The sequence below is a fragment of the Raphanus sativus genome, chromosome 5 (genome assembly GCF_000801105.2).
Source record: "Raphanus sativus cultivar WK10039 chromosome 5, ASM80110v3, whole genome shotgun sequence".
Classification (NCBI taxonomy): domain Eukaryota; kingdom Viridiplantae; phylum Streptophyta; class Magnoliopsida; order Brassicales; family Brassicaceae; genus Raphanus; species Raphanus sativus.
Genome location: NC_079515.1, coordinates 16,087,407 through 16,104,758, shown reverse-complemented (window position 1 = coordinate 16,104,758; position 17,352 = coordinate 16,087,407). Strand labels below are relative to the sequence as shown.

At 32.4% G+C, this 17,352-nt stretch overlaps 2 protein-coding genes and 1 pseudogene across 3 annotated transcripts; 2 read left to right on the top strand and 1 right to left on the bottom strand.

Annotated features, from left to right (window-relative positions):
* Positions 1-1,969: 1,969 nt before the first annotated feature.
* Positions 1,970-2,287, bottom strand: LOC130494885 (uncharacterized). The gene has a single exon (XM_056985712.1). The coding sequence runs from the start codon at positions 2,285-2,287 to the stop codon at positions 1,970-1,972; it is 318 nt and encodes a 105-aa protein (XP_056841692.1).
* Positions 2,288-5,208: 2,921 nt separating this feature from the next.
* On the top strand, positions 5,209-9,744 carry LOC108858347 (uncharacterized; annotated as a pseudogene).
* A 4,453-nt stretch (positions 9,745-14,197) lies between these two features.
* On the top strand, positions 14,198-16,439 carry LOC108860049 (sinapine esterase). 2 transcript variants are annotated; one of them, XM_057011170.1, is made up of 5 exons: positions 14,198-14,545; positions 14,693-14,911; positions 14,999-15,147; positions 15,603-15,879; positions 15,966-16,439. In XM_057011170.1, the coding sequence occupies exons 1-5, from the start codon at positions 14,296-14,298 to the stop codon at positions 16,217-16,219; spliced, it is 1,149 nt and encodes a 382-aa protein (XP_056867150.1). In that variant the 5' UTR covers positions 14,198-14,295; the 3' UTR covers positions 16,220-16,439. The 2 variants fall into 2 exon arrangements, with proteins under 2 accessions (XP_056867150.1, XP_018489459.1); XM_018633957.2 differs by having other exon boundaries at positions 14,201-14,545; positions 15,957-16,434.
* The last annotated feature ends 913 nt before the right edge of the window (positions 16,440-17,352 follow it).

Below are 17,352 nucleotides of genomic sequence, written 5' to 3'. Positions count from 1 at the left end.
AGAGAGTAAGGCGGTGGCTTAGGATTTTCAGTGGGGATGGAGAGACTAAAGGGAGAATTTCACTTCTCTCTCCACGTAATAGTATAACTCTCTGAGTATTCTTTGGTTTAGGGTTTTGTAACATAAATTGTAGTATTCTTCGTATTTTTAGAGTTAAATTTTGGAAACTTAATATTTTTTTTGAAAAATTAAATTTTGACATATATGTATTTAGTTATGTGTATATTAAACATTTTTAAGTTGGATTTAATTTTAGTGAAGTGTTTGCTTCTATTAGTTAGTTATTTAAGTTTAATGTTTATATTTCGGGTCTAGATAACTTTCGAGAAGTCTTCTGATGAATAGTATTTTATGGGTTAGAAAACTTTCTGAAAGTCTTCTGAATCGAAAATATTTAACCTAATTGATAAGTTTTGTCTCACAATATAAAGAAAAATTACATAATTTCTCTCTACCTATCAAATGATTGCAACAAAAATGTAATGTTTCTCACTGTAAACTCTCAAACCTCTCTCTAATCTCTTTGAACTTCAAAAAAAAACCATTTTATATCAACCTTTCATTTTTTTGTCTTATCTCTTTCTCACTAATTTATTTTGTTTTTGCAAGTTGTAATTACATGATTCTCATGTTTCACTCATTTTAAGGTAGATCTATAAAGTTAGATATGTATTTTTTTGTGTGTTCTATAAAGATAGATTTATCTCATCTTCAACTCATTTTTTCTCTTTGAAGCCATTTGAACGTTTTTGGATTTGCAGGTTTTTCGATCTGAATCAGAGTTTGGAAGACTTCTGAGAAGACTTTCCCAAAGTCTTCTAACATATAATGCGCTAGAACTTCTGACGGAGTCTTGTCCCATTTCTCATCCTTCATAACAGATCTGAGTGTTTTGGTAAGTTTCATTGTCTGATTTTTCTTCATTTAGTAACCAATGGTTGCTTAAAGCTCTTACCTTTTCTCAAACTAAACCCCTCCAACCTCTTTCTAATCTCTTAGAACTCGAAAACACAAATTGTATATCAATTTATCATTTTTGTCTCATGTATGTCTCACTAATTCATCTTATTTTGCAGGTTTTTAATACATGGTTTTCAGATTAGGTTTTCCACATTCGTGCTTTTCTATTGCGAAGTTGTTTTGCATGATATCGTTCTTTATTTTCTTGTGTACTGTTTTGTATAAAATGTTTTAGTTATACGAAAGTAAAGGGTGACCGGTTTTATGAAAATAGTAAATCGGTGCTATGTATGGACCTGTCAAAATACCGATGTTTCCACAGATTACGAGAAACATTTCTGCTTTGACTTCCATCTTTGGTGAAAGTTGCTCGGAGTTACTTATGGAGTTATACCAAAGTCTATTTCGTTATGATCTAGCCACGGGACGTTTTTAGTAGGTTTTTGAGAGGATCTAGTTGGGGGACGTCTACTCTATAACAAACTTCTTCGGAAAACTTCTTTTGTAAATATTGGTTTACTTTTATTTTAATAAATCTCGAAATACCAGAGAAGACGTCCCGGTGAGTATTCTAGGATAAATATGTTAGTTTTGCAATTGACCGAATTTTGTCATAAATTTGAATTTCTCTAGATAACTTGTAAGGAATTCTTTCGAACTCTCACTGTTACTGAAAGTCGTCTCAGGTTAATTTTGAAATTGAGAAATAAAACCTTTTTTTTTTTTTTTTTTGTCAACAAACACAGACTCATATAGACTCTGTGAACCAAACTGGTAGCTCCGCATCCATATGGACGACAAAAGACGCTTGCTTCCTGGCACTACGTGCTAAGCTATCCGCCCTTTTATTTTGTGTCCGTGGTATATGAACGAGCTCTGAACTGGTGAAACTCCTCCTCAAGGCTCTAATATCTTCTAAGTAACTTGCAAAGGCTGGCCACTCTTCTGGTTCCGAAACCATCTTCACCAACTGAGAACAATCCGTTGCAAACGTGACTGAGAACTGTCTTTAATTCCTCATACATTCCATCGCCCAAATTAACGCCTCCATTTCTGAATGTAATGGCGACCTAGTGGCTCTTGTATTCCTTGCACCCATAAGTCCGTCATAACCTTCCAAGGTGCTATACCATCCTTGTCCCGAAAAATTATCCTGCCCTTTCCATGACCCATCTGTGAAACACCATCTACCTGGTATTGTTGGGGTTGTCGCCTGAGATCCTGGAATATGGCGATCTGTACCCTGAGCGGGAATGACTTGTGCCTCCGCCCATAATAATGCCTCCGTTTCCGCCAATTTTAGTGTATCCATTGGGTCAATATCCATATTACTAAACACTTTATTATTTCTTGCTTTCCATATATACCAAAGGATCCATGCAAACTGATGATCATCCATTGCTGGTTGCATTCTCCAAAATAAATAATCCATATTTGTAAACAAAGCATGTGTTGGAAAACAGACTGGGTTTGTTGGGATTTTCGACAACGCCCATATCTGAATTGCCGGTGGACACTCGAAGAAAATATGGTTTATTGCTTCTTCGGGTGCCCCACACCTGTCACAAATAATATCTCCCTTTAGTCCTCGTGCCTTTAGATTCTTTTTTACCGCTATACATCCTGAAAGTAATTGCCATAAGAAATGTTTCATCTTCGGTGGACACTTTATTTTCCAGCAAAACGCCTTCAAAGAAGAGATCGAAGGACCATATACTTGTAGTGTTTTATCTCTATCCGGATAAACCCGTTCAATTTGATAACCAGATTTAACCGTGTACTTTCCATTCATTGTAAAATGCCAACCATCCCTATCATCCAATCTTGATCTGCTCAGTGGCAAACTCTCGATTATTTTTGCATCAAGTGGATCGACCAATGTCCGTATAGCCTGAATATTCCAAGTTTGCGATGTTGCATCAATAAGAGCATCCACCGTGAGATCTGGAAAAAGAGAGTGATTATTTTTATTTGCTGGTCTCGGGCGAGTGGATGGAAGCCACGGATCATTCCATACTGAAATAGAAGATCCTGTAAGTCACACGAATGTCTTATGTGATAACCAAAGGTTTGACCAGAATCTTGGAATAAATTCTAAAAGACTTGAATGTAAGTCTTTTGTCGGAAGACTTACATGAAACTCGTCTAAATAAAATTTAATATTTAAATTTTATTTTCAATTCCAAAAAAAACATGAGATGACTATCACCGACAGTGAGAAGACTTCCACCAATAGTTGAGAAGACTTCCTTGAAAGTCTTCTAGAGAAACTCAAATTTCTGACATAATTTGGTCAATTGTAAAATTAACATGTTTATATGAAAAGATTTATTGTAAATCTTCTCATTTTTTTGTTAACAAAGAAAAGTTTGACGACTTCTATAGAAGTTTTTTCTAAAAAAATACACATGAAATCAATTACAAAATGAACATGTGCATTGACCAGAAAACTTCCGTATAAGTCTTCTATGATGAAAAAACTTATACGGAAGATTTCTCTGGCGAACAGATCTCAAAAGTTCAAAAATCATTCTTAGAGCTAGTAAAGTTCATGTTTAACTTCTCCATAAATAAGAATAATATTGGAACATATTATACATAAGTTTAAAATTGTACCCTATATAAAAATAATATTGGAACATATTATACATAATTTGTATAATATAATCATTCAATAAATATTAACAAAGATATAATGTTGACAATATGATTTGATAAATATGTGTAATTTTTTTTTGTACTCAGGTTGTTACCTATACACCTAATAAATTGTGATATGGGAATTATATGTTAAGAAAAAATAGAAGTTTAATATGCAAGTTTTAAATTTAATGTTATGTAAGTTATAGTGAAAACTTTAACATAAAAATATTAATGCTCCTAATCAAAATTATTTATGGATCTCCAACGGATGAGGACGGCTCATGCATCCAACACTCAATTTCCATGACCATACTCTCACCTACAACAGTTCAAACAATAATTATGTGTAGTTTTCACTCATAGTTTAATTGTAGCTAGATGAATTATTTGCAATTGAAGACGATTAACATTGTCATCTATTGTATTTTTATTGGTTTCTGATATTTGTGTAGTTTTTTGTTTCCTCTTCAAATATAATTATTTTATATTAAACTTTAAAAAATTATACCTAAATATAACATTTTGCTATGATTTATAAATAGAGATTAGTCTTATTTCGTTTGAATGTAAAAAAATGTTCATTTTCTGTTAAATATACCCCAATAATATGAATTAAAAAGGTTGAATAAAATGTTAAATTTTTTAAATAAAATTATTGTATTGATTAAAAATAAAATAAATATTGAATAATTACTTGGAAAAAAGAGAAAATGAGGTAGAATATGAAAAAGAAAAATGATGATGATGAATAGGGGAAACCAATGGCTCAGTTTTGTATGCATCTATTAAAATATTGTTAAGCAAAAATAAAATAAAAGATAAACTATTGTTAGACAATATTCAATCATACTTGTATTGATTATTTTTCTCCTCCACAAGTTTGTTTTAAGTGTAACTTTTCTAAGATTAGTATTAGAGAAAATTGGGAGAAAGAGCCACTTTTTTCTCCGGTTTGTCACATTAGAATTTTAATTAGATGTTTTAGAAAAATAAGATTTTGAACCCTTTAAATCAATTAAGTTGAATTATAATATATTATTTAGATTTTTGTAATTAATATAAAATGTTAAATTAGTAAAAATAAATAAAAAAAATAGACAAAAGAGAGAAATCAGGTAAATCGATACCCTACTCTCCTTTCTTTACTTTTTACCTTGTCTTCTCTGCCGAGGTGTCTTCCATGGCGATTTAGGGAGATTCATCAATCCTTATCCTCTCCGACGATCTCTTCATCTCTCCTAGTATCTAACCTCGTTTTCGTCATCTTCCTCTTCGATCACACCGAAGAAACATCGAAATCGCATAGCCAACAAAGTTAGATACTTGTCGATCATTGCTGATAATAATGGGAGGATTCCCTGATGATTCACCATCTCATTGTTGAACTCGGCATTAACGGAATCAGGTTCACGCCATAATCCTCACACATCATGATCTTGAGGTGTTCCAACAGAGTAGTAGTTTCTAATGTAATCATTCGACCACGCTTTTCTTTGTCTACCATGAAACTCCACTCGTCACTGCAACTAGACATCCATTCACCAGATTTAACATAGATTAGAACCATGTTGTATTGATGAAGAAAAGAGAGAAGAGAATTGGACAATGAAGAAGAAGAAGAGAAGATATGTCGATGAAGGGATCATGGAGGAGGAGAAAATCGTGGAGAAAGTATTCTCTAAGATGTTTAGGATAGATTTAGGAAACATCTATAATCGAATATGGAAGTTTTCATATTTTTTGGATTTGCCTAGAAAACGTATCCTACCTAACTCAGAGCACAGTAGAATACGTGGGAATCCTATTCTTCCTAAGCCGTCACATAAGGTAAAAGATACATAAGCTTAATTTCACAAAAAGTACGTAAGGTACATCATAGAGTTGTAGCTATATCTCGTTATATATCCTTAGGTAGAGTCCATATTCCAAAACGCGGGCTAGGTGCCCGGATTCTCGGCGTAGAAGCGCCGGGCGACTCTTCACCGTAGAGTTTAGGGTCAGTTCGGTTAAAAAATCGGATCAACTAAAAAAATCCAATTTTTGTTCTGTTTTATGTTGAAACAGGTTTTTATTTGTTAGATTTATTAAGTTTTAACTAGATTTGGTGAAAAAATGATGGAAAATGGTGAAAGATCTGAGAAAATTGTTGAAGCCGCCATTTTTACAATAAGAAAATTGCAGGTTTAGATGGAGGAAGAGGAAGACAAAAATGAATTGACTATTATAACCCTCATTAAAAGAAAAAGCAAAAAAATAACAAAAGTCGCAGAGAGGAGATATTGAACCTGGGATATATATATACAATTGATACTCAACTTGGTAGCAACCATCTGTTCTAGCGTTTTATTCTGTCTTTACCATCTTTCAATAATTATTATACCTATATAAGTTAAAAAATTAATCCCTGACTACTCTCAGATTAATCTCCAATTTTCTATCAACTCGTTAGGCGTATGCCAACCGCCCGATTCGCGCCTAGCACGATTCCGAACATGGGGTAGAGTGAAGACATATTGCTAGATTGCAACGTTACAAAATCTACCTAAGATATATATGACAAGGAAGTCTATATAACGTTATATACCTTAGGCATAGCGATGTATAAAACTTATAATTCGATTTCTAGATAAAGTTAAAAAATTAATCCCTGATTTCTAGATTAAGTTAAAAAGTTAATCCCCGATTACTCTCAGATTAATCTCCAATTTTCTATCAACTCGTTAGGCGTATGCCGACCGCCCGATTCGCGTCTAGCGCGATTCCGAACATGGGGTAGAGTGAAGACATTGCTAGATTGCAACGTTACAAAATCTACCTAAGATATATATGACAATGAAGTCTATATAACGTTATATACCCTAGGCATAGCGATGTATAAAACTTATTAATTCGATTTCTAGATAAAGTAGATTATCAAAATGTGTAGTCTAACCTCTGTTAGAAAACAAAACAAAATATGATTCCAATTTTTTTTGAAAAAAAAAATTAAACATATAAATAGTCATACTTATGTTTCTGATAGTTTTCATATTTTATACATTTTTATATTTAAGTTTACTATTTTCTCATAAACGAATAGTAAAACATGTCAAAAATTGACAAAAGTATGAAAAATCCTAAAATGACAAAAAAAAAATTTAAAGTGTCTCTTTTTCCAGTTCTCCCTCAGTATTATCATATATTTTCATGCTAGAAAATGTTCAAAATGTTATATCTGTGTTTTTTAGTTGATTAGTAAATTCGAATTTAAATGAAATCATCTATTACACTACTAAAAGGAGAATACGAAGCTCCCTTAGAGTGTCCACGTAGGACAAATAAATCGACCAATAGGAGAGAAGAGATTCTGCCACATTGGATAAGCTGTGAATTAACTTGGTTTCGTCATTTAACAATAGCCCGTTAAACCCATTTCACCAACTTCAAATGTTTGTTGGTGACTTTTCCTTATCCCTTTTACACTCTTCGTTTATCTCCGCCGATGGACCTCCCCACTATCAAGATCAATAAATATACCATTCAACACAATGCTCTCTCACAAGATTCAAGATCAATCGGAGAGGATGACGAACGAGATTCCGGGGAAGATCGATAGAGAGAGCTGCACCAATGCGTCGTAGGGACGATGCAGTTTGAAATCGGAATCGGTGCAGATTAGAACGAAGTGTGAGATCACTGGGACGATGATAGCGAGGAGGAAGAAGAGGGACCACGAGATCAGAGTTTTAAGGCGGCTCGACTAATCGAACCAGAGAAGGAGTCTTGGGAAGGAGAATCTGGTTGCCGGAGATTCCGGCGGTTTGTGGATCGGACCGAGTCGTTCGATGATTCTTCCATCAAGTTGAGTTCGGGATTTGGATAAATCAAATCAGAGGTGTACACCTGCATTTTCTTCAAGCTGAGCCTGAAGAAGTAAAATATGCTTTCGCGGAAAGGTCCTTTGTTGCATTGAGTTTCTCAGCTTTTGGTATATACCATTTAACTGACATCTCATAGAAATTTCAGGTTGGTGGTCAAATGTATGATGATGATGTTAAAACAAACCAAACTGTCGCTGTTGCTGGTGGTCGTGCTCTGTTGGAAGTCGAAATAGGTAAATTCTGTCTAACTACAACTCATATTTCTCTATGCAAGAAATTTGTCACAAAAGCTGAGCTTCAGAACAGAACCTTTACACTGAACAAAAGATTTAGTTTCATAGGTAGTTAAAATAGTCCTCAAATAATTTCATGGATTCAACGCGCACTCTGACAGGAGGCGCCACCTATATGGTAACTTCAATATACTTTACCCTTTTGGTTTATTTTTGTTGCTTTTTAATTTGTCTTGAGATAGGTCAGATATTCACCATTTATTGGATTGAAGGAAAGACATTTCTCTTTGCAAATCAAAATTTGGTTAGAGCCGGATACTCTTACTTCCTTTTGCTTACCGATAAGATTGAACGTTGATATTGACATCTTCTCTTTGTATTAAATTTGATGATACTTTGATGATGATATATATATTTAATTTGATTGGAAAATGATATATCTTCTTACATTATTCTGTATTTGCAGCTCGCTTTAAATTATATGGATTAAGAGGACTGTTTCCACTGGGTATGTCCAGTTTTTTTTTTTTTACTTTCATTCTTTCACAAGAGAATATTTGAGTTTGCTACCTGATTCTGTTGATGATTTCACTCATAAAGACTAAAACAAGCCATTGATTTTTGTAGAGAAGCAGTTGGTGGCAGGAAAGGAAGAATAAAAGGAGGCGCAGCTCCTTCTCTGAGACACCTTCCAATGTAAGTGTCAAAGACTCTGAGCTCGCCTCCGATGTAAGTGTCCATGAAGAATTTTATATGGTTTTATGTCTCCTTTGATGAAAGTATGTGTTTACTGTATTTATCGTTTCTATATGGTTTTCTGCAGATGTATTAGATAAATAGCCATGGATGAAGAAATTTTTTACATCGAAATTGTGGTCATAGGCCAAGACGACTCTGAAAATCGACAAACATTGGTCACTTGATCGACAAGCTTCTGTGTTTTGGAAGTTTGAGACCACCGAGTACTACTGCACTGTCTTTGCTGCTCCTTAACACCTTGATTTCATCAAGAACATGCTTATTGGTACCTCCCAGGATGATTGTGCTGTTTTTATCATTGACTCCACCATTGTGGTTTCGAAGCTGGTATCTCTAAGGACGGACAGACCCATGAGCACACTCTCCTTGCTTCACCCTTGGTATCAAGCAAATGATTGGCTCTAATAAGGTGAATTAGCTTTTCATTTTTCATTGCTTGATGTGACCATACTCTTTTGATACGATGCTAAAATAAAGTCATGTCTTTTGTTGTTTTTCTGTTGCAGATTAATGCAACTACCCCCATATACTCCAAGGGTAGGTTTGATGAGATTATCAGAGAGGTGTTTTCTTACTTGAAGAAGTTTGGATACGGCACTTGAAAAATCCCAATCGTCCCCATCTCTGCTTTTGAGGATGACAACATGATTGAGAGGTCTACCAACCTTGACTGGTATAAGAGACCAACTCTCCTTGAGGTACTTTACCAGATCAACGAGCCCAAGCAGCCATCAGACAAGCCCCTCCGCCTTCCACTCCAGTATGTTTAAGGGTTGTATTGGAACGGTGCCGGTGGGTCATGTGGACCCTGGTATGGTTGTGACCTTTGAACTCTGGCCACCATGTTGGATATGATCACAGACGGATGTATTAAGATACAAAATCAGATAAAATGAGCAGAGAGTCATGCGTTTGTGGAGCACTTCCGAAACGGAGGCCATGATGGGTCTACATTTATACAGCTTCATGGAATGCATAAGGAGCAGCTTTTGAACGTCACTTTTCCAAACATCCTTCACTTGCAAGTAAGTGACGATCAAAATATGTTAATCAAGATTTGTACTCCAGAAAAATCCAACATATTTATTAAAGGTTTACAAGTGCTTTCAGTATTGTAATTATGATTGGTCATATACGTTCTCTTCTGGTAAAGTTAGGAGAGATACTCAGAACTAAAGGAGGAAGAGGGTGTATTAAGGCTCCCAAGAATAAAGATACTATACATTGATCCAACCCTGTAAAAGAAACATGATTGTGGTAATGATAGTCTCAATAGTTGTGTTATCCAATATTTATCGTTCTCAGATGCGTAATTAATAAGTCTATGTCCACTTTTGGAGAAAAACGTGTCATATGGTATAATATTTTTGTCCAAAAAAAAACAAGAGGGAAAGGTTTCGCTAAAAAGTTCAGTCTATAAATATTCATATACCCTAAAAACTTCAAATTTGAGTAGTTAATTTTTGATTGTCCAGCTTCGACTTTTTTAGCCCTCACACTTTTTGAATATACTGTTATCCCTTAAGGCATCATTTGGAAGGTTCAATAATTATTTAAATTACATTTTAGGACATATAGGAAATAGTTATATACAAACAGGAAAAAAAATTAAAACAATTGTTGAAATAAGAAAACAATTAATCACAACTAGGTTTAGTTAATTCTATATTCACCTTCTTATTGTTTACCATCTAAAATATGCTCTGTGTTATTTTATTTTGACTAAAAGTTTATGCTTTGTGTTATTGAAACAACCAATTTTGAATTAGTTTTCAAAAAATTAATCTTCTAAGTTCATTTATAGTATATTTTTAAAAATATATGTATTAGTTACTCAAAAAAAAATTTAAATTTAAATTTAAAATTTATGGAAACTTAGACTAATATATTTTCCTAAGGAAGTTTTAGTGAATTCAAATCATAATATTTTTTAAAATATTATTTTATTTAAACTGTTGTGTGCCTTTGTTTTGAAAAGGAATCACATGTTTTAACTTAAAACAATGAATATATTAAATTATCCTTATTTACTATAATAGTAATAAAACATGTTATAATCGTAAGAAATATATTATGAAAACTAATAATATATTAATCAAATAGGATTTAATAAACTACTATATGTAACACAATTAAATAATATACAGTATTTTGCAGGCAAACTATAACTCAATTCATCACCAGCAACGAAATTCTACTTCAACACATCAATCGAATACATCATATATTTCAAAAGATGAATAATAGATCAAGTAATAGCATGAAGTGAAGAGGGACTTTAGTTCATGCAAAATCACATGAAGAGAACTTAAAAGAAAAGAATCTATTCAGCTTATTATTCTCATTCCCACATAATTGATATTTGAATTTATTTAATTTTTAAAAAAAATTAATTGGATTGTTTTTTTAAAGTATTTGATCCTAAATGATCCCAAGGTTAAATACACAATGTTCATATAAAAGAAAATAAAGAATCAATATAGTGTATATCAATTGAACATCAAACATTTTCTGCGCGTAGCGCGGACATCGGACTAGTATATATAATGAGACACTTTATTCTCTTCTTAAGGTGTCTACATCAGATTTTAATAAATGTTTGTGGGATCCATCTTTATATTTTTATTTTAAAATAGTATGTATTCATATGAATATCACTAAATATCACTTAGTGCAGTGGTTTATGTATCATTAAAGAAGCTCACAATCCGGGTTCGAATAGAGAACATGTGCGTTTTGCATTTTTTATGATTAAATTTAATGAAAGGCAATTATGATTTTTACAAGTCGTCTTCTTCTTTAGACTTTTAGACTTTCTGCAATATTAACTCCGACAGCTCATAATTTTTCAAGAGTTATACATTAGTTTCTTCGTTTTTGCCATTTTCATGAAACTTCGTGAATTTTTAAATATACTACTCGATTATAGAATAAAATGAGTGAAAAATTAAGTTTTTAAGAATTTCGGTTTTTGGACTGAGTCAGTTTAAATCGTCATCGTTGGTGTCCGAATTACATTTTTCCGGTGATTTTACGGCCCTCGGCAGTGAGTCTTCGAACGTGATTATGTAATGAATTAATGATTGTTGGGTCATTTTAAATTAACTTGCGGCCTATGGCACTCAATTTCTACATAACCTTTAAAAGGTGAGGCTGATGCGTCAGACATACCCAAAAAGCTTTCTAATCGTCTATTCATTTGCACTGTCTTTGAATATGGCATAGGGTTCTCCCACTTTGTCGCTTAACTCTCACATCCAATGATAAACCATTACACTTTAAACCGCTCTATTCAGTGTCACATATCATTGAAACTCCTTAAATTGATATAATTTCATTGTCCTACTGAAAACTTGATTAGTATAACTTTTCTATATTCTTTGTTATACTTTCTGAAGTCGTCCCCTGAGACCTGTACGCCATGGAGGGATTCACTAATTTCTCATACTTCAAATTTGAATTAGAATACACTGGTAGTTTCAAGGAGGAGACGAACAAAATTGTTTACACAACTGATAACTACAGGAAAAACCAATAAAAAGAAACACAGCTTTTTGGACGGACCGAGAGAATTCTCATAGATCTGAGAGGAGCTCATGGAGATTCATTTTTTATTTCTGTTAAAAAATCTCGCCTTGACTATTTTTCTGGGTATGTATATATTATTGCGCTATGTTTAATAAAGGGTTTTACTATTGTGTGGGGTTTCTAAATTGGGATAGATTATTATTTTCTTATATTTACACATGTTGCGGATTTATTGGATAGCTAATGAGGATGTCAATTAGTCAGCGTGTCAGATGTTGAATCTGAGTAGATATATGGTCTATGTCTGACATATTCTTGGAAAAAATTGTTGCTAGATGTCGAATTCATGAACACAAATCGAAAATTCTTTTAGACATTCACGACCCCGCGCTTGCGCGGAGCTATATCCCTAGTCACAATCAAATGAGAGACTTCTTCAAAATTGGAGAGTTTTTGGCATACTATTAAATACAATATGAATATGGAGTTGCGAAGTGAGCTGTAAATTTCAAAACGATGAAATATCAAAGTGACATTCAAAAGAGGAAGAAGGCGTTGGTTTTGTATGCGTCTCAGAAAACCGTTTTAAGTGTAATGTTGTCACTTCTTCAATCAAAAGTTTTTGTTTTAGCATCAAATATACACAATTTATGATTGAGGCAGGGTGCAACTGGTCTGGACATTTCTGAAGTTACTGCATTTTCAACCATACAACACGACCCATCAACCTTATAATATTAAACTCGACCCATTTCCGCTATACTTCACTCTTTTTTGTTTGATTCTTTTAGTCCACTTATCGAGATAATATATAAATTCAACAAAATCCCAATTTCTGCATTATTGAGTGACAGAGACAACGACGACCACTCCCATCGGTTCTCTATTAATAAAGAAGCTCATACTCATCTCAACAAAATGTTTTTTTTTTTTGGTAAACAACAAAATGTTTTTTTTTTGGTAACAAACTCGACATAAAAAAATTTCCCTCGATATTTATTGAAATGCCAATATTATATGATGATTAAATAGTTACGGACTTACAGTTATTTATAAATTATTTTTTAACACGTTAAATTTATTAAAAGAGTTAAAATAAGAGTCTGATCAAAGAGTCAGAATTGATACAACTACAAGATTAGTCTTTAGGCATATGATTATCTCACCTACTAGATAAAAATTTAACTGCAGTATGAGAGGTCTTGGTTTAACAGTAAATAAATGTCCGTTAAAGCAAATAGAATAATAAATAAATAAATGATTATGCATGTTTGATAAAACTGACTAAATAAATACATCCTTAAATAAAATAAATAAACTAAATTTTTTAAAAATTATAAATTTAAAAATAAATAAGAAAACATATATAAATTATACACTAATTTTTATTAATTTTATTTTAAATTATGTTTAAATAAAACCATACTGAATCTAAACTTAATAGTAAAATCGAAAAATATTTAAATATTGTTAATTGAAACCAACACAGAACGGAACTATATTCCATTTTTACTGTTTTAGTTTTATAAAATTTTAAAGCTTAACTTAAAATTAGTTGAATTGTAAAGTAATATGTGTACTGACTGAATTTTAATTTTAATTTCTGCATGGAAAGTCATCTAGTTTTCAATATAGTATTGTTGACTATTTTCAATGACTAATTTTTTATATATTTACGGTTGAACTATATAGCAAAGAAAAACAGAGCCATCTCCATGACTCATCTCCATCCCAGCAAATGGTTCTGAGTGAGCATCTCAGTTTTTCTCTCTCTTTTTGTATTTTAAATTTGCAAGTGGACTTTTGTCCGTAATGCTAGAATTATTTTTTTGAGAATTGGCATAACTCTGTTGTTTATGTTTTTTTTTAAATGCTAGAATTTTTGCTAAACTATATAAATATAAATTCCTTCTCTTCGGATCGTTCAACCATTTTAAGTATAATTTGAATTGCATGCTAAATATAGAATATAACGTGGATGTTTATCATAGTAGTAACTTATAACAAATGTCGGACGATGTTTAAATTAAGCTTAATTTCGGCTATTATGGAAGTTCAGTACGTATGGGAGAAGATTTATTCAGTTAACTATTAAAGAAACGTAAAGAACTAGATTAACTTTAAGGGCTGAGTTCCGGAAGGATTAATGGTAGAGGTTACAGCATCTGTAATTCTGTATCCATGCATGAATCTTATCTCTTTTTCAATAAAAAGATAAGATTAAATAATTCTTGCCCGAAATCTTGCATTATTTAGTGGTAAAGACTGTAAAGATGGATTATTTGAGACGAACACAAGACTCGTAGCTTCCCATGGCTTCCCCACTCATCTCAAGCCTTCTACTTATCTTTTTCTCCACCATCACTGTTACCTCATCAAAAGCACCGTGTCGTTATAAATCGATTATCAGCTTCGGTGATTCCATTGCTGACACCGGAAACTATCTCCATCTCTCCGACGTCAACCATCCTCCGCAAGCCGCCTTTCTTCCTTATGGAGTAACCTTCTTCAATGTTCCCACCGGTCGTAACTCCGACGGCCGCCTCATCATCGATTTTATCGGTACCTAACTCTCATGTTAACAGACATTTAGGCGAAACTGTTTGTTATCCTCTGCTTTAGTTTTTTCTTGCTTGGATAACAAGTTATAAACCCTACTACCTCCTGAGTTTTTGTAATGTTGTGTTCATTTTTTGGTTCATGTAACAGCTGAGTTCTTGGGACTACCGTACGTACCGCCTTACTTTGGTTCCCAAAACGTGAGCTTCGACCAAGGGGTCAATTTTGCTGTGTATGGAGCAACCGCTTTGGATCGTGCGTTTCTTGTAGAAAAAGGAATTGTATCTGATTTTACCAATGTTAGTTTAAGTGTTCAACTTAACACTTTCAAGAAGATTTTACCTAACCTATGTGCCTCGTCTTCTCGTGGTTGGAAACGTTTACCCTTGTTCTCTTCCTGATATATATGACCATGACTCAATCTCGCTTCAGATAGTTTTAACATTTCGGCTTTAGATTGCAGAGAGATGCTTGGAGACACGCTGATACTCATGGGAGAGATTGGTGGGAACGATTATAATTACCCCTTTTTTGAAGGGAAAAGTATCAAAGAAATCAAAGAGTTTACTCCTCTAATCATCAAAGCTATTTCTGAAGCAATTGTGGTAACATATCTTTTTTACATTTTCCCACCGACGAAATCAAATGTCTTTCAAAAAATCTTTCAAAAAAAAAAATCAAATGTCTTTTAATAATTCAATACCCCTTCCGTTTGTAACAATTATCATTTGGACCCTTTCAACTAAGAAATTTATAAAATATAATAGTATATCCTTTTAAATGTATAATTAACTAAATAAAATTATTAAAAAAAAATTATTGATTATTCGAAATATTTAATGTGTAAGGTCATTGAAAATTTTATTTAGCCTAGTCGTTAAAAGTATCGGGTAAGTGGTATTTGTGATGTTTGAGTTTTCAAACCTCGTAAGAGACATATTTTTTGCCAAAATAAAGGAAATTTTATACTGAAAATATTTTTGAGACAAAAATAATTGTAGAATGGTATTCTTTAAGAAAGAGAGTAGAAAAGAAAGACTACTAACCAACAAATCTACAGGATTTGATTGATTTGGGAGGAAAAACATTTTTGGTGCCCGGAAGCTTTCCAGCTGGATGTAGCGCCGCGTATCTTACTCTATTTCAGAACGAAAAAGAAGAAGAATATGATCCTCTTACAGGTTGTCTCCCATGGCTCAATGACTTTGGAAAGTACCACGATAATCAGCTCAAGACAGAACTCAAACGACTCCAAAAACTTTACCTTCAGGTCAACATTATTTACGCCGACTACTACAACTCTATGTACCGATTTTACCAAGAACCAACAAAATACGGTCTGCATCCTTACTACTATGTTCTTGACCCTCACTGTTTGATTCTTTAAGTAATAGTTTTATGGATATATTTTTAGGGTTTAAAGACCGACCTTTGGCTGCTTGTTGTGGAGTTGGAGGTCAATATAACTTCACTATTGGTGAAGAGTGTGGATACGAAGGAGTTGGGTATTGTCAAAATCCGTCTGAGTATATTAATTGGGACGGTTATCATTTAACTGAAGCCACATACCAGAAGATGGCTCATAGCATACTCAACGGTCCCTATGCAACTCCTGCGTTCAACTGGTTCTGCCTTGACTCTGCATCAGTGGATAACGAATCTTCTTTCGGTAGTTGAAACTCATGTGGTTCGTCAATTCAAATTCTTTCAGCATTTTTACAAAAGTAAATCGTAGTCTATTAAATTGCCAAAACTATTTGTCTACAAATCCCCTATACTATATTTGAGAAGTGATTTTGACATGTATCGTCATCACATTCATTCCCACTAAATAAAGATGACATGGTGGCATCAGACTATTTTTGAAATGTATAATTTCCTTATAAAGATTTATGTTTTTTGGTAAAAAATTTAAAAATGGTAATGACTAATAACTCATATATCGTCATTAATATAAATTTCTATATAAATATTTATTTGATAAAATTATTAAATTTATTAATAACTCAAATACCATTATTAAAGTAATATATATATGTTTTACCAAAATTAATTGTAAATGGGCCTCAACAAATTAAATACAAAACTAAAATAGCACTAATCAATTTTTTTTGATAGTTAAATGATTAAAAGTTTACTTAATTTTCTTTTTTCCATCAGGTTAATTAATAAATAGATTTCTAAGTTTAACATATTTTAACCAAGACAAACAAAATCTCAAAATTATTAGAATTTATAGTTTTATATATGCATATATTTAAAACTAGATGATAATATATATATTTAAAAATAAGTAATCATTAAATATAATATAATATATATAATATACTTAAAATATTTTTATAAAATGTAACTTAACTTTATTAAAATTTAAATAAAATCAAATTGAAATAGTTAAACCAAATCAAGAGAAATAAGACTACAAAAATAAGTTTATGATTTGTTCAAACCGTCGAAATTAAAATATGTAAATAGTAATGTTAAAATATAAATTATATATTTTAAAATAAAATAAAATATTATATTTAAAATTATTAATTATGCATATGGCGCAGGAAAACTCCTAGTATAGTTTATGTTACTAATAAATTAAAACCTTTTCTTATTACCGTTCAATAGTTACATTTTCAAATAATTCATTTTGATGAAACAGATGAACTCAAAGTTTAGAACTGATTACTGCTGTGGTATGTTAGCATACAAACTATTATATAAACATTAGCTTTTATATATTTGTTATATCCCGGTTTGTACTATATGGAAATATTTAAATACTTGATGTGGTTATCATTAAAGTGTATTTATTTTTT

Bases quoted from the DNA above. Each gene is read 5' to 3' on its own strand.
- LOC130494885 (XM_056985712.1), bottom strand. From the start codon at position 2,287: ATGGATATTGACCCAATGGATACACTAAAATTGGCGGAAACGGAGGCA.
- LOC108860049 (XM_018633957.2), top strand. From the start codon at position 14,296: ATGGCTTCCCCACTCATCTCAAGCCTTCTACTTATCTTTTTCTCCACC. The intron at 14,546-14,692 runs GTACCTAACTCT...TTCATGTAACAG, and splicing joins CCTCATCATCGATTTTATCG to CTGAGTTCTTGGGACTACCG. The intron at 14,912-14,998 runs GTTGGAAACGTT...TTTCGGCTTTAG, and splicing joins ATGTGCCTCGTCTTCTCGTG to ATTGCAGAGAGATGCTTGGA.